This window comes from Nothobranchius furzeri, chromosome 12 (assembly GCF_043380555.1).
Source record: "Nothobranchius furzeri strain GRZ-AD chromosome 12, NfurGRZ-RIMD1, whole genome shotgun sequence".
Classification (NCBI taxonomy): domain Eukaryota; kingdom Metazoa; phylum Chordata; class Actinopteri; order Cyprinodontiformes; family Nothobranchiidae; genus Nothobranchius; species Nothobranchius furzeri.
This window is the reverse complement of record NC_091752.1, coordinates 30782362-30806195: the sequence shown is the minus strand read 5'-3', so window position 1 is coordinate 30806195 and position 23834 is coordinate 30782362. Positions and strand designations below refer to the sequence as shown.

General features: G+C 42.1%; 3 protein-coding genes and 1 long non-coding RNA gene across 8 annotated transcripts in view; 2 read left to right on the top strand and 2 right to left on the bottom strand.

Moving 5' to 3' along the window:
* Positions 1-23527, bottom strand: part of chrm3a (cholinergic receptor, muscarinic 3a) — a 137158-nt gene extending 113631 nt beyond the window's left edge. For 4 of the 5 annotated variants that reach the window (XM_054750309.2, XM_015944790.3, XM_070542533.1 and 1 more), the window contains exon 1: positions 23294-23506. Coding sequence is in view for 1 of the 5 variants with exons in the window: in XM_070542531.1 (XP_070398632.1) it covers positions 23294-23298 (5 nt within the window). In the remaining 4 variants the exon portion in view is untranslated. Of the gene's footprint in view, positions 1-23293 lie in introns of all 5 variants that reach the window. The other variant, XR_011515689.1, reaches the window with a different exon arrangement.
* LOC139062109 (spectrin alpha chain, non-erythrocytic 1-like) lies at positions 9622-13168 on the top strand. The gene is made up of 7 exons (XM_070542536.1): positions 9622-10131; positions 11336-11458; positions 11529-11746; positions 11831-11935; positions 12020-12124; positions 12200-12232; positions 12305-13168. Exons 2-4 carry the CDS (start codon positions 11449-11451, stop codon positions 11864-11866), a joined length of 264 nt encoding a protein of 87 aa, XP_070398637.1. The 5' UTR covers positions 9622-10131; positions 11336-11448; the 3' UTR covers positions 11867-11935; positions 12020-12124; positions 12200-12232; positions 12305-13168.
* LOC139062108 (spectrin alpha chain, non-erythrocytic 1-like) lies at positions 12438-14526 on the top strand. Its single transcript, XM_070542535.1, has 5 exons — positions 12438-12956; positions 13165-13212; positions 13325-13393; positions 13474-13785; positions 13880-14526. The coding sequence occupies exons 3-4, from the start codon at positions 13356-13358 to the stop codon at positions 13736-13738; spliced, it is 303 nt and encodes a 100-aa protein (XP_070398636.1). The 5' UTR covers positions 12438-12956; positions 13165-13212; positions 13325-13355; the 3' UTR covers positions 13739-13785; positions 13880-14526.
* On the bottom strand, positions 14790-16248 carry LOC139062110 (uncharacterized). Its single transcript, XR_011515690.1, has 3 exons — positions 16034-16248; positions 15063-15123; positions 14790-14975 (listed from the first exon to the last, which is right to left on the bottom strand). It is a non-coding gene; the product is annotated as an uncharacterized lncRNA (long non-coding RNA).
* Positions 23528-23834: the final 307 nt, after the last annotated feature.

The following is a 23834-nucleotide window of genomic DNA, read 5'->3' as shown; positions in this document are numbered from 1 at the left end:
CCAGACTGATAAATCAAGCTGAGTCAACCGCTGCATTTCCAGGTTTACGTCGTATTTTTAGATGACTAAATATTATTAAATAATAAAGCTCCTGTAACCTCAGCGTGTTGACTGTTAATTCAATAAATAAGTCCAGTTGGGGTGATGATTACATTTCCAAGTAACACAGAGGGTACCACGCCAATAAACAGTCCTTGATTTTATTTTATTTTTTGTACTGAAGCTGCCCTGCCAAAACCTTCGCAAGGAGACATGCCAGGCAATTTCATCCAACCGCTTTTTGCTTCTGGTCTGCTCCTTGTCACAAAGACACCACTATAGTTAATGTTCAGACCTCCATTATGCCTTTGCATTTCATAAAATTTGGAATGTTTCTAATTAAACACAAAACCTTTTCTTGATAGAGCTGTTTGAACAAGGTTTGCATGGCTGATATGTGCAAGTGTATACAGATTCATGCCACGTTCATGTCATTGCTCTTCTTCAACAGAGCTTTCATATCATGCCAAGTTACTCACATTCTTGTGATGACCTTGAGATTATTATCCCTTTAGCCAATTGGAGGCATAATCCCTGCAGACGTGTTAAAGGTGTACACAGCTCCATCCCAATAAAGTGGAGGTGTGAAAATACAACGGAAAGTAGGAGTTTAACTAAAAAGACAAAAACAGAGCTGTTGGACTTAATCAAAACGGTCAGTTTTGATTAAAATCTCTTCATTCTCTTGCCGTTGCTGCAAATAGGAAATACAAAGAAGGACTGAAAATCACAGCTACTTACAGTTTAGCTGGACTATTGGTTAACCTCCCTAAGCCCACAGTTATTGACTATTTTAAAACTTCAACCTGAAAAACATCCTGAATTACACCCAGCAACAGCTCTATAATGGTGAGACCAAACTGAGCATCATCTGGCTCTGAGAAATGCTCACTGAAAAGTTCTTCATCCCCACTATTGCAGCAGCAGAACATTCGAAAAACCACCAGAAAATAGCCATTTTACCTAAACTGCATAATAATCACAAGCTTATGTGGTAATGAGTCAGAGGGGGACAAAGACATTGACTGTCTAACAAACCTGATGTTGAATCAATTTTCATTAAACTTTTTGGCCCTTTTATAGCAACTGACATTTTAACGCTAAATATACAAATGCTGGTTGTGTTTTTACAATAAATGATAAATACAAGGGCAGTGGTTCAAAAAATAAAGCCGTCCACCAAAAAGATGCCTAGAAATCTAAATAAAAACTTAGCCGTCGTGAGAGGTTTTGCTCTGTAGGTTGGTCTAGCCACACTCTATTGTAACCTCAGCAGGTCTAGCACTGGACTTTACTTTGCGCCAATCACAGCGCTCTATGTTTGTGGAGAAACATTGGACTAGAGCATCATCAGAGCTGTGATTGAGAAAAACTACAAAGTCTGCGTTGGCTCAGGAACTACGCTCATTGGAAACAGCTTTGGCATCAACTTTAGACGATTTAAATGGGCTTTTCTTTGAAATATGATATGATATAAAAAGGGTGTATTGGCTTCTCTTTCTTCTTCATTTTCTTTTTCTTCAACGGTGTATGGCAAACAACCTCGCTGACTGATTTCTGTAGCGATTAATACCTCAAATTGTTTGATGCTCTGATTGGTTTTAGCACTGCCCAACTGCGTGAGGAGTCAGTTTAAACAACTACCACAGACACCGCCCCACAACTGACCCCTCTATGGGTCGGACCAGACTATAAGCTGCCCGTCCAAAAAAAAGTCGCCACTGAAAACATAAGGTCACACGCTTTAATATTTTAATGGACCACCTTTAGCTTTGATTACCTTCACACATTCTCTGTGGCATTGTTTCCATAAGCTTCTGCAATCTCACAAGGTTCATTTCCATCCAGTGTTGCTTTGATGATGGTAGAGTCTGAAGGCTGCACAAAGCCTTCTCCAGCACGTCCCAAAGATTCTCAATGGGGTTAAGGTCTGGACTCTGTGGTGGCCAATCCATGTGTGAAAATGATGTTGCATGCTCCCTGAACCACTCTCACTATTTCAGCCTAATGAATCCCGGTGTCAGCTTGGAATATGCCCATGCCATCAGGGAAGATGGAATAACCTGGTCATTCAGTATATTCAGGTTGTCATCTGACCTCATTTTTGGAGCACATCCTGTTGCTGAACCTAGACCTGACCAACTGCAGCAAGCCCAGATCATAACACTGCCTCCAAAGGCTTGTAGAGTAGGCTCTAGGCATGATGGGTGCATCACTTCATCTGCCTCTCTTCTTACCATGATGCACCATCACTCTGGAACAGGGTCCATCTGGACTCATCAGACCAGTTTTAATAATGCGTTGGACAGTTCTTAACCCAGTTTTAGTCGTTTCTACAATCTTCTTTGATGTTCTAGCTGCTTGATGCATGCTGATGATCTGACCCTTCTCAAACAGACTAACATCTTTTCCACATGTTGTTTGGAATGAGAAGCTACTCATTGCACCAGTTGGAGTTAAATAACTTGTTGCCAACTAAAAGATAATTGTCCATGCAGTAATTATCCGATAGGAAACCCGTACCTATTATCTTAGGTGGCGACTTATTTATTGGCCGAGCAGTGCATTTATAGGATGGGTTGCAAAGCTACAAAAACTGTGGAAAAAAACCAAAGCTTTACACCTTAAGGCAATATTTTCAGTTTTTTTATAAACCAAATATGATTTCATTTAGTTCTGATGTGATAAGATGTTGTTTCCTGGTTGCTAACATAAAAACACACTTCGAGTCCCCTCAGGAACAGTGTGCACATCTGTGTCCCTCTTGTCCAATTCCATCCTCCATTTTCAACATGTCCAATGAGTGCTACCCCAACTGTGCTGCACAGCAAAATAACAAAATATTGGCCCAAACATCTCTTTAGGCATTCACTGACAGGAGAGTAAATTGGAGTAAAATTATTTCCATCCCCTTGTGTTGCTTTAGACTAATGCAAATGTCAGTTGCCTGGAGGCTGAGGGTCTTGCTGGCTTGGATTAATTTTTCTCCGCAAAGTTTGGCTGGAAGGCTTAAGCCTGGTATAAGTTTCACAGTTTGCCTGTTTCTTTGTCAAACATCAGTCAAACCAAGAGGTGAAGAGGAGGAAGCCTCAAAGGCAGATGCTATGTAGTTTCTTTAAAAAAAAAAAAGCCCAAATGTTCAAGCGTGCACCTGCTTTAAGGAGAATAAAATCAGAGATTTAAACCAAAGGCAGAGTCATTCATGCAACTTTTCTGTAAGCATTATGCTATCATTCTGATGTTCATTGGGAAGGTTGATGATGCTGCGATGAGTATGAAGCTACATCCAAGGCAACCTTCAAGCATCATTGAGCGTGCAAGCAGAACAAACAACCTGCTAAGATGGTGGACTAATCAGGTGAATGGGTGCAATAAAAAAGCTGTGTAAACTGATGCCATCCCAGCTGTAACTTTAAACAGTAATATTTAAACCCCAAAGCATGACTGCAACATCTGCAAAGGCTGTTAATGGGACCACTCAGGGACAAAAGAGAACTGATGTTATTTTAAAAAACCACAAAGGTGCAACTAGTGTCTGTGACTCATTCTTGCACCCAAGACATGGAATGGTTTCAATAACCCACAATGTGTCAACAGGGGATTTCTTTTTACTGTTTATGTGTTTTAGTACATTTCATTCGATTTGTAGCAGCAACAACCAGCTCCCTGGAAAATAATCTTACTTATTTCATCCTTTAAAGGAGTCATTTCATGGAAAAATAAACTTTTTTGGAGCTTTTTAGCAGTTGTCTTTCTCTGTTGTTTTCTGAAATCATAACATTTCATGTATGGAATTTGTTGGTGATTAGAATGTTTTTGTTCTTACCTTTTTTACCCTTTATAAAATAGTTTGTTTCTAGTTTTGCTTTGTTTTCCTAAAAGCCTGAGACTCTTCTTGGTCATTTTGGTGTGATTTTGAAAAGAACTAAGGTGCCATGGAGGGATTTCTGCTTTAATGCAACTTAACCAGGCTCTCCATTATATGTGAGGCATAAAATAATACATGTGTTTTCACCATGATGTACTCCTTCCCACTGTCAGATGCGAATCGCCAGTAAAAGAGTTGCATGCAGCTGGTCCTGCAAGGTAAAAAAAAATCACCTGAAAATTACTAGAGCGGGATTTCAGCAGTCTGTGCAATAACAAGCAAGGAGAAAGATGCCGGTATGTGTCCAGAAAGGTCTGTGTTTTGTTTTATTTTATATTTTTGTTGTGTTTGGAGAACGTAAACAATTATTGATATTTGGGACATGGATGTTGCTGTTAAACTTCAAAGTCCCCCAATTGGAGGACGTAAGGGCCTAAAGCAGGGCTATTTCAGACCTTGAGAGCCGGTATCCAGCAAGTTTTAGTTGTTTCTCTGCTCCAACACACTTGATTCAGTGGTTGAATCACCTGTGCAGCAGCTCATCAGGCTGTGCAGAAGCCTGTAAATCACCTTGAAATCAGGTGTGTTGAAGCAGGGTTAAAACCAAAATGTGCTGGATACCAGCCCTCGAGGCCTGGCATTGAATAGCCCTGGCCTAAAGGGTTGTGGGGCCAGGTGGAAAGGTCTGACGGGCCAGATGTGGCGGTGGGCCACCAGTTGAGGTTCACTGGTTTAGCAACACCAAATCCACTAATCTATCATTCAAATAGTGATTCATGAAGTACCAGGGGCTAACTCCTGCTTGCTGCTGCAGCTCAGACGCGTTTGGGAGAAAGGGCTTTCACTGCTACTTTGTCATTCATTATTGTGTTTTGATGCTCCAGGTCATTTTAAATATGACATTATTCACGCTCCAACATAACAGATTTTTGTTTTTGCTAGTATATTAAAAACATGTAAAAGAAAGAAGGAAGAAAGTTGCAATGATAAATTCATGTATATGAAGTTTTTGCCTCTCTTCCAACCCTGACATGACAAAGTGTGATTTTGCAAGGATATGCTTTCAAGCCAAGTGCCTGCCTTACAATTTACCTCACTTGAAATGTGATAGATGAGCTGTGTTAAAACAGAAATAGGGAGTTTGAGAGAAACAAACAAATGGAGAGGAAAGTGGATGCAGCAGACATTTTACAGATCTAATGCGCAAAACATTTCAAGGCAGAATCGTGAAAAAGAACTTTCATCCTGATGCATTCCGACAAATTCTTTCTGACAGTAACCTGATCACACAGCAGCATCTAATCTCACTTTATGGGGAAGGATTTGACTTCAAACACTTTCAATTTAGTTATAAATGAGGTGATTCTTGTTGTGACATTAGCAGAGTTCATCTGTAGGCATCCAAACTGACAATGAAAAGGTATCCTCGCTGATCCGATAACTGCATGGGGCTGAGCACATACAGCACAAAAAGAGAGCTAAACTGTTTACATCAAGTTTTGGATAAAATCTTTGGAAATCTAAATGAAGGAGGAAGGTATGCCCCTATTTAAAGGAGCAATATGTAAGAATTATACAGAGAAATAATCACAAAACAGACTAATGACTCAATCATGTTGGGAGGAAGCTTACATTAAAATAGATTTCATTCTCATTTGTCCGGGGGTTGTCAGTTTTTCTCCTTTCAAAAAAATCAAAAGAGGGACTCAGTTTTTATGATCAGTGAGCCTGTGAGGTTGTCGTGTCTCCAGTAAGCTAACATTGCAGCGGTAGTATTTGTAATTCAACGCCGGCTGGCAAAAAGCTCCAGAGTTGTTAAAGTTCTAAAGCCAGGAGCGACCCAGAAGTTATTTCTTGTACCCCTAAGAAGCAACAGCATTTTTTTTTTTTGTTTTACTAAAATATCAGGTGAAGCAGGCAAGAGGCTAAAGTTGAGCTATCAATGCTAAGAGTGAATTAGAATAGCCGGTTCTAAAAATATCTCAAGCTATTTATTCAATGACCAACAACTGGATACCAGTGACATGTTTGTGTGAAGCGAATAATGAGTCAAACATGGCATTTTACTTCCTTTAATGAGTTGTTCAGAACAATAATAGCAAGCTAACAGAAAAATGTCATGGTGGGTGGAAGTTTCTTTACCCATATGAAAGAATCACACACAGAGATCAAGGTAAGAAAAAATACAAAATGTTTATTTAAAAAGGAAACTAAGGTAAATTAAGGGAGCTGATCCAAACGGGACAGGCTGAACTCGGATTCTAAGAAGAACAAAAGAATAAACGGAGTGAAGAAGAAGAAATTTCTATAGCGCCTCTCAAGATAAAAATCACGAGGCGCTTAGGCGCTTAGTGAACACAGGAAACTGAGAACCAGGAAAAATAAACTATATAATGAAGATGAAGTAGTCTTACGGTACTGAGGTGGAGTATGGAATGGGGAGGGGGGGGCAAGTCAGGTCTGTGCAGGGGAATGTCCGGTAGTGAAGAGTAGCTGGTGGTTGCGGATGATCCAGGACAGGTGGGGCAGTGGAGAGCGGACGGCCAGGGGAGCTGAGCGACGCTGGAGGTGACGACACACTTCAGGCAGGAGAGAACAGGGGCGAGGATCCAGACAAGGGCAGACAAGGAAGGCAGAATGAGCACAAGTCTAAAACACAACTTCTGAATAATCTGACAGGACAGGACAGGACAGGACGTGGCTAGAGGTACCCAACGACAGAGTATCAACCGGCGCTGAAGTGTGGCAACACCGCTCCTTAAATCCCCTGGCCCTGCTGATGGAATCAGCTGCAGCTGGGACTCTCCGACACGCCCACTTGCAAAACACTTAGGAGGAACAAGAGCCAGCAGAGAAAATAAGCAGAACCATGACAAAAAGGGCAAACCACCACACTTCCTCTAATACTGGAGAAACATTACTGTAATAACTGTACGTGTAAATCATTTTCACTTGTCATCTACACGCTTCTGGTGCTGATCCATAAGTGGCAACACTCTTGAAACTTACAGAACTGTAGAGAGAAAAGTAATCATTTTATGTATTTAATTTTTTGCTTAAGAAAATGAACTGAAGTAACCAAATTTGACCACAGGATGTCATTGTTGGTTCATTTTTCACATATTGCACCTTTAATATTTTGTTCATGTTGATGGAAACCTTTCTGAGCAGTACCGACTGAATTGAGGGTCTAGAGAGGATGTACATAGTGTGTGATTCAGAGCAATTTCATCAAATCTTCCGTTTGGGGTACATGTGGGTGACAGAATCGACTTCCTGAACAGGAATAATGCCTCAGACTGAAGGATAAAGCTGATTGAAGCTCTTTGTATTGATTTGCAGTGGCCTTTCCAAATGAGAGGACAACTGATATCAAGCAAAACCAAGACAAGAACCTCATGGTATCACTCATCCATGTGGTTTCCACACCAGAGAGGCAAAACATTCCCCATTAGGGAATGTTCAACAATGACTCATGTAACAATATACCTTCTTTTCCACATCAGCATAGGTCAGTGCTGATGTTCTGGTCATAGGTGTATTCATCTCTGTAATTTGCTTCCTGAGTGTTAGCAGACTATTTTTACCGACTAACGGTCTGATCACAACCAACAGTCGGCTATTCCACCATCCATAGGGCACTGGAGCACAGGCATGGCTGACACTAAATATGTGGCATTGACCAAAAGTACCAGCTCTGTTTACTGATCCCAAAGATTTAATGCTTATGCTGCTTAAATCAATTATTGCGACTGATGCTTTTGCTGCAGCTGCTTTTATAAAAGCCATGCAGCAAGTGGATGAATATGGTTTAATGGTACCATGCAGAGTATCTGTCTGGAAAAAAATGCTGCAAAAGCGTTGCTCCGCGTATTTATTCAGAATTCTAGAGTGTCAGCCAAATGTCAACAGATTTTAAAAAATGCTTGTAGACTTTTTTTACGGATGAAATAAGCTCTATAAGATTGGTGTTTTTTGGTATTATTTCTACAAATCTTGCGACATCTAGCTTAAAAGTCATTAAATTAAATAATGCTTCATAGCATGATTATTTATTTTGCACATTGCAAGCAATTAATGGTGTTACATAGTGGCGCAGCTGTTAGCACTGTTGCCTCGCAGCACGAAGGCTGCAGGTTCGAAACGCGGCTGCGGCCTTTCTGCGTGGAGTTGCGTGTTCTCCCCATGCATGCGTGGGTTTCCTCCGGGTACTCCGGTTTCCCCCACTGATCACAACATGCCCTATAGGTTATACAGTAAATTGTAAGTCGCTTTGGATAAAAGCGTCTGCCAAATAAATAAACATAAACATAAACATACACTAACACATCCATGCTATGTTTACTGGGTGATTAAGTATTTTACATTTACTGTTTCATCTTCCTCTGGTTGTGGTTTCCTTAGATCCACAGCAGCACTTCCAACATCTTTAAACACATCATGTCCTGCCTAGGCTTATTAGCAGCAGAGAATCATGAAAGCGAAGACAGTAACAATAGCTTTCTAATTACTGCTTAATACAGCGTTCACAAGCCTTTGTCATAAAATAGGCTCGCCACAGAGCTCATTCAGGCAAACAAAACTTCAGAATTGGGTAATTACTTCTTAGAAAATATGTTTTACAAAATTACGTGTCTGAACTTGTGTAGATGTTATTCATTTAGTATAAGTTATTTAGAGCTGGAATCAATCACTTCTGTGGCCTTTTGCTTAGTGAAACTAGGTTATTCCACAAGATCAAAGTTGCCATTAATGACAGCTAAAATGATCAGAACATCTGGAAACATATTGGTGATCATTGAGTGTTTAAGGCAAGATCAGGCCGAGAAATAAATCTGTAATTCCCACAATTTCTCCATATACCAAGCACAAGTGTTCAGCATGAAAGCCAAAGTAAATTCTGTATTAGTAGGAGGTTTCGCCCCACAGTATCCACATATCACCAGTGAACGGTTGTTTACTTTTTAATGACTCCCTCTCCGCCTTTTCTACTCTGCTTACAGCTCTCTTTTACTTTGAATCCATCCCCATGGACTTCCACTGAAAATTGTGATGGGTAACTTGTTATTGATTTATTTGCTGAGAACTGGCAGAGCGCAGACGAACCACAGCAGCCGTACACCGGGCATAAAAGTGGGCGTTTGCTTTGAGGAAGGAGCAGTAAAGAATGACATAGTGTGAGAAAAGAAACAGTTCATGACGGAAGGAGTGAGTGAAAGTCAAACACTGACTATAGAAGCAGACAGATACGAGAAGATGTGATACGACGCCACAAAATATGGCACCAGAGGTTACGATGCTGCATGGAAAATACGGTTAAAATGCAGTAACTGGTAGGGCAATAACATATATTACACAATGGTGTGGTATAACGAGACATAATTCAATGTAATATGAAACAAATGATGTGAAACACTGCACCGGTAATGTTGTATGATACAATACAATATGTTATGATAAGATATATGATATGGTAGGTATTCATCACAATTCCTAAGTGAGTTGTGAAACACTTAAAATCCACATTTTAAGAAGATACATAATCAGCTTTCTTTCTTTCTTTCTTAGGATTTTGTCAGAGATGCAACACTATATGAGGTTAAAGATGGAAAACAAAAGGGAAAAACATGAAAAAAGGGAATAAAAAACAAAACAAAATCAAGGTAGCCTACGAGAGAGAGTCTTACTTCTGATTCCTAGTCAAGCCCCCACAATGCCGCTCAGAAAATGGTCCCAACCCGGAAGTAAGAAAAATTGCAGTTCCACCCTCATCCGCTGGGGGCTGGTACCAGAAGCGAGCAAATCCTCATTGACTCCCATGTTAAAAATGCCATTTTCACAGCAGAAATAAACATGTTTACAGCCTGGTTCAAAAAATGGTTTTTTGTCTAAATTATCTAGTTTATACTCATGACAACTCTGAGGGGGGTGAATTTTTTTCTCACTCTTCTGTTTAAGTGTATTGAAAGCCTAAAATTCTGTATAATTAATGAGCATCCAACACACGTGACCGCCGCCTCAGACCCACGTGACCACAGAGCTAGCTCCGTGGAAAGGCCTCAGTACAGCCTCGGTCTCTCCTGGAAACTGTGTCGGGATTTTGAGTCTCTGTGCTTGTGAATTCTGTTTTGGATAATATTGGTGCAATTGTTGGACAAAATGACTTGCAGTGGTATTAATTGCACTAATAGAGCGTCCAAGGAGTCTCCACTTCATTTTTTTCGGTAAGTTAAAATCTATATTTGTATTTTATGTCACTGCTGCCTTTAAACTAGCTGAGTTTACCGAAGTAGCTAGCTAACTATCAGTTTAACATGTAGCATGTACTGTTTAACCATGAAATTTAAATGTAAAATACGGTAAAATAATTAATAGGGCATATTTAAATGGGTAATAGGGTAAAACCCAGTGCATTTAAGATAAAAATGGGTTGAAATATGACGGGGCGCGCCGCTTGGGGGGACACTTCTGTGCTCTATTCTTTCATCCGGTAATCCCCAGCGGTCAGGCCGGGCAGGCTGATCGATGCGGCGCCTCGCTGCTGCGGGCTGACCGCTCGTGGAACTCGGAGACAGATCTGACCGGAGAAATACTGCAGCTCGTTGAGAAGTCTATAGGGCATACAGCGTTTCCCTTAAATCCCACTGCCACGCCGACAAGATCCCAAGTTTCTTTGTTTTTGTTGGCGCTGTTTACCGAAGAAGCAGCGGGAATACCAGCAACTTTCATCAGACTCATAAAGTTAGTTTTTGCAGGGGACCCCCTGTATTTTACTGCTCCCTCCTGCAGTCTTCCCCTATTAAAATTTAAAATGTGTAACTTCATGTATTGGGATGAATGACTAATATTCATGTTAACTAAAACGTTAGGTATTTAGGGGGAAAAAACAAAATAATAAACATTGTACAGATGTCAAATAAATCAAACTGTAATTAAACTATATATTTTCAAAGTCTAGATTCTGGATAAAATCCAACAACATATGCTTTATAAATAAACACTACGCATGGCTTTTACACACACACACACACACACACACACGTTACATTGTGATTTCTTAGTAAATATTCTATTTGGCGAGAGATAAACTTTATTGTATTTATCCTAGTGAATCTATAATTAAACGTGTAAACTAGCAGTAGTACATCCAACATCAAAGAAAGTAAAATGTTATTATCAGGAGAGGGAGAATGATTAAGTGGTTAGCAGCAGTGTGCTAGACGATGGCCCCCTCCATGAGGCCACCACAGCTCAGCAAAGCATCATTGTTGCTTCTTCTGGGGAGAAAAACACTTACAGAAAAAATAAAGTTAACAGCTGAAATAGCAGGAAATAGTACAGTTAAAGAGCAGATTGTAGAAGAAAGAAACCCCTGGGTTAAACTGGTCTGTCTACTGCATAATGCTGAACTCTAACATGTGTCCTCAGGGAAGGACCTGATTGGTGTCCAGAACCTGCTGAAGAAGCACGAGGCTCTGCAGGCTGAGATCACAGGTCATGAACCTCGCATCAAGGCTGTCACCCAGAAAGGAGAGACCATAATGGAGGAAGGTAGAGCAGGTCTGGTCCTGACATGTTTCTGAGGTGTCTGCAGGTTCTGGCTCACTTTGTTTGGGTCCAGGTCACTTCGCTGGTTCAGAACCCTCGGCCCGTCAGAACATTCTTATCCACCACGTTCTAACACCAGACCTGTTAACCCGACAGCAACAAGTGGCTCCAACTGACGATGAGACCGGGAAGGAGCTGGTTCTGGCTCTGTACGACTACCAGGAGAAGAGTCCTGGAGAGGTCACCATGAAGAAGGGCGACATCCTCACGCTGCTCAACAGCACCAACAAGGTTCGTGTGCCCTTCACAGCCGAGGAACGACCTCCAGCTCAGAGCGAACATCTCCACACCTGCTTTGTGTTTGTGTGACTTTAGGTTGTTTTACTTGAACTCGCGTCTTTAGCTGAATGAGGATGGAGAGACGGGTCGGACCTGGAGCAGGTCGAGGTCTTGCAGAAGAAGTTTGACGACTTCCAGAAGGTCGGACTTTTCCTCCTCTCTGTCTTCCAGCAGCAGCTGTCAGATCAGCTCAGGTGATAATCAGCAGGTGCTTTTGTCCTGCAGGACCTGAAGGCCAACGAGTCCCGCCTGAGGGACATCAACAAGGTGGCATCTGAACTGGAGTCAGAAGGTCTGATGGCTGAGGAGGCTCCTATGGTTCAGGCTCAGGTGAGCGTCACCTGTCTGCAGCAGCTGGTCCCTCTCACTTCCTGGTTTGTTAACTCTGCTCGTCTCTGTTTGTAGCAACAAGAACATCTGGGTTCTGCTCCTGGAAAGGTGCGTGTTGTCCTCCGCCTCCACCAGAACCAGACGTGGTGTTTTTGTTACCACTCATTTGTTTGTTTACAGGATGAAGCCGACTCTAACCCCGGCTTTCCACAGGAGTCGTCAGCAGCACGTTACTGCAGCAGCACGTCATAGCTGCTGATAGGAACCGCTGTGGTCAACAGAACCTTTTCCACCGGAGCCATCAGCAGCGCGAGTCGGCCGCGTCTCAGGAGCAGCATGTCGCGGCCTTTACGCGCCGGTTCTATTTTCTACGCGCGACGCCTCTGAAACGGGTCAAGTTCGACATTTTTGGGGAAGGAAAGACAGGAAATCGGACGCGGAAATTGAGAGAAGCTACCGAGATTTTCAGAATAAAGAACGTACTGCCTTCCGGTTGCTTTACTTTTAAAAAAGGTTACTAACTGAGCTGCCCCGTGAGAAGTTATCACCTAGCTAGCGGTCTCCTTTGTTTTTCAGGTCCGTATTGGCGATTATAAAACGGACAGAACATAAAACACAAACCATGTTGTAGTTTTCTCCTGCTTGTTGTTGTGTTTACTGACGAAGTCACTCGAGTGACTTCGTGCTCGGTCGGTGACAGCTGCTCCCCTGCTGCTTCGCGTCTCGTGGGAAGGGCCAAGCAGCAGCTTACGCGAGCAAGACGTGCTGCTGCAGTAACGTGCTGCTGACGGCTCCCGTGGAAACCCGGGGTAACACGGCGTCACCCTAGAAGGTGAGTTCATTCAGCTGATCAGAGGTCACCTCTGATGGCCGCAGTCACGGCCGACCGTGCTGACATCACATAGGAATTCAGGTGACCCGGCAGGCACCAGGTGCTGGTGAAAGTGGGGACATGTCAGCTGGTTGCCATGGCTACAGTTATCTTTATGCATCTGTATGACTGCTGACTGGTGTGTGTTTCCTGTGACCTTTGACCTCAGACCGTACGGTTGGGCGTTCAGACGACGGCTAACTTTAATTCCATCAAGGTAAGAGGAAGCTCTTCCCTTCCTGTCTGAGCGATCCGTCTCCAGGTTTCCTCGTCCGGCGTCCAGCCCGCTGGCGTCCACCTTCATCTCACTGGGTTTGGTTTCTCTCCAGGAGCTGAACAACCGCTGGCGCTCGCTGCAACATGCTGGGCAGCGCCCATGAGGTGCAGCGCTTCCACAGGTACCCCACACACTTATGCGCCGCTTACGGGTCAGTAGAGTTTGGACCCACACTCAGACGGAGTTCTGATGTCTTCTCAGAGACGCTGATGAGACCAAAGAGTGGATCGAGGAGAAGAACCAGGCCCTGAACACAGACAACTACGGCCACCACCTGGCCAGCGTTCAGGCTCTGCAGCGTGAACATGAAGGCTTTGAGCGTGACCTGGCAGCTCTGGGTGATAAGGTCCGCATTCCTGATCGGTACCAGGACCCGAGTTGTCTCTGGAGACACGTTCTTCATGGTTCTGGTGACTCCACCCCAGCCGTTCCTGATCAGCGATCAGCGGGGTGCTTTCCTATTTAAGGTGGATGGAGGACACAATTTGACGCCAGAAGATTGCCTCAGTTTTGGTAGTAACCAGCCACTCGTGTTACCTCTAGTGTTCCTAGGATTAATGTTATTTCGTAGTGTTTTTGCTCTTATATTGGATTTACCATTCTTCAGGATTCCTGTCGACCTCATTGGATACTGACCTCTACTCCAGGATTTGGATATTCAACACACGGACCTTATCACCACCCTCCATAACCCACCTCTCATCTCACCCAGTGCCCCATCCACCAGGACGCCCCGCTTCTCTCCACCTCTGCTCCCTCTCCTGCGCTTCCCCCGGCTCTCTACCTCTCTCTCCTCCAGCCAACACGTACACCCACCACTGTAAGTCTGCTGAACACCTCTGCCTGCCTACAATGGATTTTGAAACCAGAACCTAAGCTCACCTGTGTTCTCCCTCCTCCAGATGCTGAGCTGTTGTTGCAGTTCCAACCACAGACTTATCTGTGGACCTTAAGTTCCTCCTTATAAATAAATCATTTTTTTCCATCAGTTTTTGGTCAGTGTTGTATTCTGCATGTCTTGGGTTAAGTACCTTCCTCCAAACATGACACTCCTCCTCAAAGAGCAAATCTGTTCAGCACATTCTGACAGACAGACCACCATTCTTCTGTCATGATGCTGTACAGGACATTTTTAGAGTTTTCCTTTTTAAAGATAAATAGGATTACATTTAAATAGCAATACTTTCACATTATCATTTTCCCACACTTCTGTATAACTGTATTTTGTTGTTTTTCAATAAAGAATGACAAACTATTTAAGTTTGGTTTTTGTTGCACACAAATATATATCTGTAAAAAATATCTACAAAGCTAATGTTTACATAACAAGTATGATTGGGTTTTGCAATACGGCACTCAAGTTTATTTTAGTAAGATTTTTAAACCAAGTAAAGTTAGTAAAGAACACATTTCTATTGTCTGCTAAGAAACTGTTGGGATTTAAAATGGGCCTGTTGTACAAATAACTTGTAAATGATTATTCCTCACTTTTGTCTTAACCAAAGAAATTCCAGTAATTGAGCAAAAACATTTATTTTTAACACTACATTTTATAAAACAGGGCGCAAAGTGTCGGCACATGTATGTATGTCGATGGTCCACCCCAACCGAACCAGGAGACACAGACGTCAGGGAGGCCAAGGTTGTCTCTGCAGCTCTCTGGGCACCACGCCTCACTCAGCTGTCTCCAATGATCCAAATGGCTATGGAGAAAAAAATAACAGGTTTGTCATAATTGTTTAAAGTACAAAACCATACATGAAGTGGTGAGACAGGTATGTGGAACTTACACTTGCTTTGTGTAGCTGATGTTGGAGACACACAGGCTGCCATGGTGACATTTAAACAGATCTAACAAAAAAATAAAAATGAAAATTAAAAACTCCCAGACCTCATGTCATATTTACTAATCAGCTATGGCTGATTTATTGTTTGGATCACAGTGAGTTACACTAATTCTAATATGTTTTTATTTCTATTATACATACATACTTTTTAACTGTTATTTTCACGACTGTTATCAGGCTCTCTTGTTCTGGTTCTGATGATAATTCCGTGTCTTCCAGTAAGTTATCTTGTGCTTACTTCATCTGTAGAATGTCTCTTTACTTTTGGTAAATTGTACTGAGTCCAGAATAAAGACTAGTTGGCTGTACAAGATACAAACAAGTATCACATTTTGGAAATATATGAAATGTATTTAGGCTGCTAATTTAGCTCGAATACTAATAACTGCAATATTTTCCGGACTATAACTCGCACTTTTTTACATATTCTGGCTGGTCCTGCTACTTATACTCCAGAGCAACTTATATAACAAAATATGTAGGCTACACCGCGCTGCTGCGGGCCGACTCCGACCCACACAAGAATGAGTTCCCCTGTCCCGCTGGGAGGGTTTCAAACACTGCCAGCATCTGTTAAGAGCCTGTGGCGGGGTGCTGAGGGCCGGCTCCAGCCCAGGAATGAGCTGTCCTCGCCGGCCGGGAGGGTTTGAAACACCGCCATCCTCTCCTCTGCTGGCTGTTGTTCATTCTGTTATGGTTACCGGTGCTTGTGTTGCTATGTGAAACGCTTGGTCTCAGATTTTGTAAGAAAGATAATAAAATGTCCCCCCAAAATACGACTTAAATATATTTTCTCTTATTCATGATACATTTAATGGCTGGTGCGACTCAGGAGTGATAGCGCCGAAAAAAACTGTACTGAAAACTTGCTCAAAGCAAAATGTTTTCATTACGGAAATAAATTATAAACTTACCGATTTAAAACTTTTTTAATACTGGTACTTCTCACGAACAGGCGCAGAAAACCTCCACCTAAACTCCGTGTAAGGTTCAGGTCGATGGGTGTTCCAGTTAGCTCCGGTTGGGTTGAAGCTAGGTGGCTACATCCGTTAGCTCGGCTCCCACCTCCGCTTTAGCTTTGGGTTAGCCAGGGTTAGCTTCAGGTTAGCTCGTAGCTAGTTCGCCTGGGTGTCGTCACTCGAGCCCAGCCTTACAGCCACACCCTCAGCACCTCCTCTCTTCCCTTTTATGGAATTGTCTGGGCTGGACGGAACCTGTGACACGGTCAAAATGGCGGTGGTGGACACCTCCCATTATGGACAGATAACGTGTTATTGAAGCCTATGGAATCGAATTGTCCAGTATATGTACAGTCTATGTTCCTAGTCCATGAAGGAGTGGAAAGAAGTGCATAACCTTAAAGTCCCACTCATTTTCTAACTTATTTATCCAGCTTCATTGTTAGATCCGTAACTCAAAACAACCACACCACTGCGCCTGAAACTCTGCCATCATAGGAGTCAAACTCTTCCAACTAAACCCAATTTTAAATCTGAAGCTTAAAAAATAAATACATTTTATGAGGATATATTATGCAAAACTTACCTTCTGCATCATTTTTGTTGGATCTCTACTAACTTTATAAACATTCCAAATAAGGAAAATTACCCATTCACCCGTTTTCTGTCAGTGTTTGCTCTTTAGAAATTACATGCCTAAAACAAGCCGTTTCAAAAAGTCCGCATTTGTGACATCACAAACGTGGAAAGTAGAATAGATTCACCTATTTTGTGCAAGAGAGAGCTGCTTATGGAGGAGTGGTGGCTCTACTCAGAGTCTCTCCTGGATGTCGAAGCTTCTCAGCTTCTCAGCTTATAGCAGCCTGAGTAGGGGATGGGTTGGTAGAGCCAGCTCCAGCTTGTTTCCTTAAAGTGATAGAACCCTAAAACAGCTCATTCTGGAAGGTATTAAAAATGTCAAGAATTAAACAGCAGAAACGGTTTTATGTGAGAGGGATTTAGTGTAAAGAACTTCATGAATATGTTTTCTACAGACCATAAGACGATTATAACTTAAGGAAAAAAGTCAACATCCCCTTTAAATTAGAGCTTTTTTAATTAGCAAAGCTGTGCTGTTTAATTGTGATTAAAACTTGAGTAGACGTTGAAGTAAAGTTAAATAACTATATAAATGTTGAGAACAAAATAACTGTTGGACAACAAAAGCTAAATAATTACAATAGCTGAAATTAATTTTAAAAGGGAATTGCTGAATGCGATGACACAGAGTCTGTGGAGTGATAACTGAAAGTAATGAACTAATTCACTAAACTAATCAATTGAGCTATTGGAAAAGGGTAATTTTCAGATGAGTGGAAGAAGTTAAGTTTTATACCCCCATTCAAGTCTGGGAAGAAAAATGAAGTAGGCAACTCTAGACCAATTAGTATCTTGCCCATATTGTCCAAGGTGTTGGAGAAAATTGTGGCTAATCAGTTATTTTCATATCTACAGTCTGTGATATACTACATCCTCTGCCATTTTGATCCCGCCCATATTACTGAACAGCAATGGCCAACAGCTACTAAGCTGAACTGTTAAAATCAAAGATTGACTAAGGCGAATCAGTCTGAGCTGTTTGTTGGATTTAAAGAAGGAATTTGCCTTTCTAAATTCTAACATTCTCATCAATAGATTGTCTAGTATGAACTTTGATAAGACAATATTACAATGGTTCAAAACATATATCACAGTCAACAGGGACATTTCCTCCTTTTGAACTATTCAAACTGGCGTCCTACAGGGATGCATATTGGGCCCCATGCTCTTCACAATCTATATTAATGATCTTCCAAAAATTTGTCCAGGTGCTGGTTTCCAAATGTATGTGGACGATGTGGTTGTGTACGTCAGTGGCAGGAGCATTAAAACCATAAATGCACAGCTGCAGAATAGACGCTCTATGATCTTGGTTTCAAAACTCAGGATTAATGCTAAACATACATTAAATGGTGTCAGCTTGTTTTATACCACGATCATGTCAAGCAGTAACATAGTGATTCTTGACTCTAGCTTATCATTTAAAAGCCACATCAAAAATATAATGAAAACTGCTAAAACAACTTTAGGTTAATAAGAGACTGTTTGTCTGTTCATGCAAATCTATTTCTACATGCAATGATGTTCTCACACCTCAGCTAGTGTCTGACATCATGCTCGCAGGCATCTACCACTACGCTTAAACCAATAGGAATGACCTATGAAAGATAGAAAATTGGTGACAGTACAGCATTGTGAAATACTGAAGGAGTACAGGTTTTTATGACTTGGGCAAATTAGTAATGCCACTCAGAGGAGCAGGCTCCATAAAAGCAGACCAGGTCAATTTAGAATTTTGTATTTATTTATTTATTTATTTATTTATTTATTTTGCTATGCACTGTTTTTATAGTTGATGTATATGTTTTGTATTAACGTTGTTGTTATGTAATAATTTCTTTTTACATAACCCAAATATGACTGGAGAGATGATGTGGAGTAATATCTGCAGCACAAGAATAGCAGTCACAAGAGGCGCGGGACAAAAACGAAACACAGAAGAAGTCATTTACTAACGCTTGAGACTTGGCTGAATACCCAAACAGAGTAAATCATCAGACGCTGTGTAGGTCTCAGACTGCTCCTCTTATAGCCAGCCAGTGATTGCAACAGAGTGGCTGCACCTGAGCTGCTCCCCGGAACCACCTACCTGCAGGAGTGATGCCTTGGCAGAGATTAGTGAGGGGAAATGCCTCAGACCATGACACATGCTTGTCCCTATCAAATAAATAAATACAAATACAAATGGGTGCTGTTTGATGAGCAATAGGCAATACACCCCATGTGTTGCCTTCCTTCTGCCATCATTACTCATACTGATTTTTTAAAAATCACCACAAATTGTGGTGCAATATGATACATGGAACAATGTGATTTTATGTGATAAAGGACATATTTTTTTAATAATTTGAGATAAGTCTGTGCATTTAATGGCGACCACTACAAAATATCCATTTGCAAATACAGAAAAAACTTGTAGAAAAGATAAGCACGGGGCTCAGCTTAGATCTCTAAATGAAACAGGAAACAGAGCTAAGATTTTTTTTTGAAGGACCTTCATCAGTTTGTCCACAAATACCAGTATCTGCAGCAGTAATGCAGGTTGTTTGATCAACATTTATGGTTGAAGTGGACTGACTCCGACATGTAGCCACCTAGAAGATTTACTGCACGTTAAGATCTGTTTATGTCCGCTCCACTTCTTCATTTCCTGCCCAATACACGGCTCTCAGGCCATAACTCAGTCAGACTCTTAATTTGTGTGTGGACTGTTGTTTGCTTAACATTCACAATATCCTAAAGTCAACACAGACTAGCAGTTATTAACAGCCCTAAAGTGAACACCTTATTGCTACCAATAAGAGCCTATCCCAGCTGAAGTTATGACAACTAGTAAAGGTCAGAGAGTGATAAATGTCATTTTAAGACATGTTATATTACCTATAAAAGCTCAAATTGCATCCACAAGGCACCATTTCTGCAAGTAATAAAACAATGAAAACACAAAAAATACCTAAGCATGTAGCATGTTGTTGTTGTTTTTTTGCATCAGATGCCAAAAATAAAATTTAAATCTAAGTGTTTTTAAACATTAAAAGTCTAATTTACTCATATTTTTAATACATTTGCAGTGGTCTCTAGTAGGAATGACTGCCTTCAAAGTCATTATCTGGGGGAAAAAAGCTCGGGTGCACCTGTTTGAGGATGTAGAACAGCAATGCAACTCTACCACTGACTTGCAACTTGCTTGTTTCATCTCCACAAATAACACAAACCTGGAGGAACTTCTGCCATGTGGTAAACCCTGGATGGCTGGGAACGTTCTACAGCTGAATGAGGAGAAGACTGAGATCCTCATCTGTGCCCTAAACAAGCTGGTTCCCAAAGTCAGAGACTCTCTTGGTCAGCTTGCTTCTCACACCAAACCCTCTGTCAGGAATCTTGGCGTGACCTTTGACCCAGCTCTTACCCTGGATTCTCGTGTCAGTTCTCTTGTTCGCTCTTCCTTCTTCCATCTCAGGAACATTGCTATGCTGAGTCCCATTCTGTCCCACTCTGAATTTGAGTTAGTTCTCCACACCTTCATCTCCTCACGCTTAGACTACTGTAACTCTTTTCACGTGTCTGAGCAGAACCTCCCTGAACCGTCTACAGGTGGTTCAGAATGCCTGTGCTCGGCTTCTGACCAAGTCCTCCAAACACACCCACATCACCCCGCTTCTCCTCCAGCTTCACTGGCTGCCAGTCAACTTCAGGGTTCATTTCAAGATCCTGGTTCTGGTCTATAGGGCCTTACATGGACAAGCACCATCATACATTGGTGATCTTCGTAGTCCCTACACCCCCAGCAGGTCCCTGAGGTCCAGTGACCAGAGCCAACTGGTTGTGCAGCACCAGGCTAAAGACCAAAGGTGACAGATCATCTGCTGCTGTGGCCCCCAGACTCTGGAACTCTCTCCCCCTGAGCCTGAGATCAGTGGACTCAGTGGTCTTCTTTAAAAAGCAGCTGAAAGCTCACCCGTTCAAGGTGGACCTTCGTCACCACACTCTCCTTATTCTGCTCTCCCAACCTATTCTGCCTTCCAGGACCCACTGATTTCCCTCTTTCCTATTCTCTCTCTCTTTGCATTTTTTAATCACAGTTGTCTATTTTAGTTATTTTAAACATCTTTTTAATCATTTTCTAAAATATTTGTTATATTTAAAAAAATGTGTGAAGCGCCTTTTGATTTTTATCTTGAGAGGTGCTATAAAAAATATGGTTTTCTTTCTTTCTAGATGCTAATGGTTAGATTCAGCTAGTCGAGGCATTCTTTGCTGATTCCTGGACACTAAACCAACAACAGCATTTCCCGTCGTGAGCCAAGATGGATGAGTCCATCATGAATGTTAGCTGACAGCGTGACGTAGATCTGTCAGGATTTTCTCAAAGAAACGTGTTTCTGTCTATTTTCTATCAGAGGCTAATGCAGGAAATAGGGGTAGAAGACTATTTTCACATTCAGCTTGTATGTTAAACTCAGAGTGGCTGATCATCTTCAAAATTGTAAAGTAAAAGATAAATTCTCAGTGAACCTGGTCTTCAACAGCCATTAAATCATATAGCCGTTCAGTTGAAAACTAATATCTGCCTGTGCCTTTCCCAGCACTGAGCCTCTGAAGCAAAACAGGCGCTATGAATGTGGGACAACAACAGTAGCTGCCCAGAACATGGAGACAAAGACATAGAGGCAGAGCGCTCACCTCATAAGGCTTTAGTGTAATCACACCCTCCGGCAGCACGTCTGCTTCCAGGAGGAACAACAGGAGACGGGAGAGGGAGTGCAGAGCTGCATAAACACAGCTGTTTATAGACAAGTTAATTGAGCAGACGGTGATTGACAGCCATCTATCGGTAGCTGAAAACAGCTTTTTTAATTCTTCGGCTCAGCCAGTGATGACCAGCGGCACAAAGTTTTGCATGGAGAGCCTCTTCAGCCGAGACATTTAAAAGCCAGCTACAGGGAGTTTTCTTCTCTTGTTTTAATAATTGAGCTGAGTCCTAGCCCATGCGCCGTCTAAAGATAGATGCCGAGCTTCGTCGCGTTGTGTTCTGCACGGCTGTGTAAGTGGATTAAACAGGCTTTAACATCAAGGAGAGCTCTAATGAAACCCAATAGGGGAGTTAGCATGTCTGTTTGGCCAGCTGACTCCAGTGAAATAGCCATCACTGTCTCTTATTGCCCTCTGAGAGTGGCCCATTGGTGCCAGCACGCATACAGCCTGATGATTGCATGGTTAGACCAATGCATTTGTCTGGTTCTTACATTATTCCCCATTAGCAGTAATAAAAGTGCAGCTATTTCAGTTCATGAAAGATTCGTCTAGGCTTTCCGTAAGACATCTGTTGCACAAAACTAGACATAAGCAATTTTAAAGTCTACGTTTCGATGAAGCTGTAAGCGACTGTGCGGCACCCACACAGAACAGCATGTACAGCAGAAGGTAAGGCACAGACATTTTCCTCCTGCTTGGAGCCATCATATGGGTCAGTCCAGTCCTCTAACATCAGCATCCAATCCTCCACATACAGCTCATTTGGGAAAGCCATAAGCATGATCAATACATCCACAACAAAACTATCTATCAAAAGATGAAATCCTGAAAAAGTATTATTGACTTGTGCTCAAATGATACATCATCTAAGAAGGCTCGGTTGCTGCTCACCATTCTTCTTTCTCCATCTCTCTTTTTAAAGCATTTATTCACACAGGAGAAAAGTCCTAATCATCTCAACACTTTGCTTAACAAATCCATCCTGATTTCAACACTGTCCAATGAAACATCTGATGAGACGCTGGTACTAAAATATGCTGTTGTGTTGATAGGCAACATATTAAAAACCACCGAGGTCCATCTTGGCCAATGCTTTGTGTTTTAGGTACAGAAACTGAAATGTCAGACTCAGGCTTCTGAGATGATGAATAGCTGCAGCTCAAAAGGAAAATATTTGTGCCATGGCACAAATGGCATTCCCTCTGCTCTCAGTTATTATGCAGCACAATGTCAAAGTACCCCCCGGCCACAGAGAGAGAACATTCCTTCACATTTCCTTCTACGGCCTTCATAAATAAGCATTTAATTCATGAAACAGTTCCACCTCCCATGTAAGGACATGATTAATGCCCTTCTCTGCCCCCCAGTTACGCAGCTCAATTATCACCCAATATTTAGATGGTTTCACAAGTTTCAGTGGCAGGTTTTAGCACTTTAATTTGATTAATTATATCTTTGAATTGTCTTAATAGAAACATATACTTTAGCATTTCAAGTCAACTTCATCAGATAATCTGCTTGGGAAGCTGCCCCGTGCTGGCGAGGAAGAGGCAGACGGTGGTGCTGAGCGCAGCGCAGGGATGCAAAGCCAGGCAGCCGTAACTTGTTTGACAAACTTGCAATTAGATAAAAGAATTAAAACAAGACAAAGGCGAGCGTGCACGGAGCGCGTTCGCTTTGGAGACACGTGGGATTCGATTTTTCTGCAACTTTTAAAAAGAGGTCCAAAACGATGCATTTGGGTAGCTTCATCTCGATTCTGAGATAAATCAGAAAACTCTAAAGAGGAAAACTTTCAGGATTTATCTCGTCTCCACTCACCTCATGTCAGTCACTGATGCGCGCGGTCACATTGAGCAGATGGAGAAAATCCTGTCAAACTTCTCACGGGTCCATGTTTGGCTCCACGGCTGTGCAGCAGTCCGATCTGGTCACATCTGAAGAGCTAACGGGGCTCTACTAACAAGGTCTGGAACCGTCGATGGTTACTGAGCCGCGAATTGGGCGGGGATGTGAGGAGCACCGCGGAATCTCCATGGGCGCACGGAGAGTCGCTGCGTCAGGATTGGTCAGAGGAGCTGTGACGCGCCGGCAGGTGGCAGACCCGTCAAATAAAAAGTGCAGCTTCATTCATTGCGATAACTCTGAGTGAAACAGGTCAGAAAGCGCACGGGCGTGATTACGCACTGTGAAGGTTTTCCTCATCGGGAAATCCTGATCTAATTCACTGAAACAAAAAGTGGTCAAAGTTTCTACACTGTTCCTGGAATTACTACAACAATGTTTCAAAATGCATGAGAAAAACTTATATTTTCTGCAAACATTGTTTGTGTTTTGCGCATAAAATGTTCAGCCAATGCAG

What these genes read in the sequence shown, in the direction of transcription:
- LOC139062109 (XM_070542536.1), top strand. An exon ending in TGCTCAACAGCACCAACAAG is followed by an intron (nt 11,747 to 11,830) that starts GTTCGTGTGCCC and finishes GTGTGACTTTAG; the next exon opens with GTTGTTTTACTTGAACTCGC.
- LOC139062108 (XM_070542535.1), top strand. Translation starts at nt 13,356, where the DNA reads ATGCTGGGCAGCGCCCATGAGGTGCAGCGCTTCCACAG. An exon ending in GAGGTGCAGCGCTTCCACAG is followed by an intron (nt 13,394 to 13,473) that starts GTACCCCACACA and finishes ATGTCTTCTCAG; the next exon opens with AGACGCTGATGAGACCAAAG.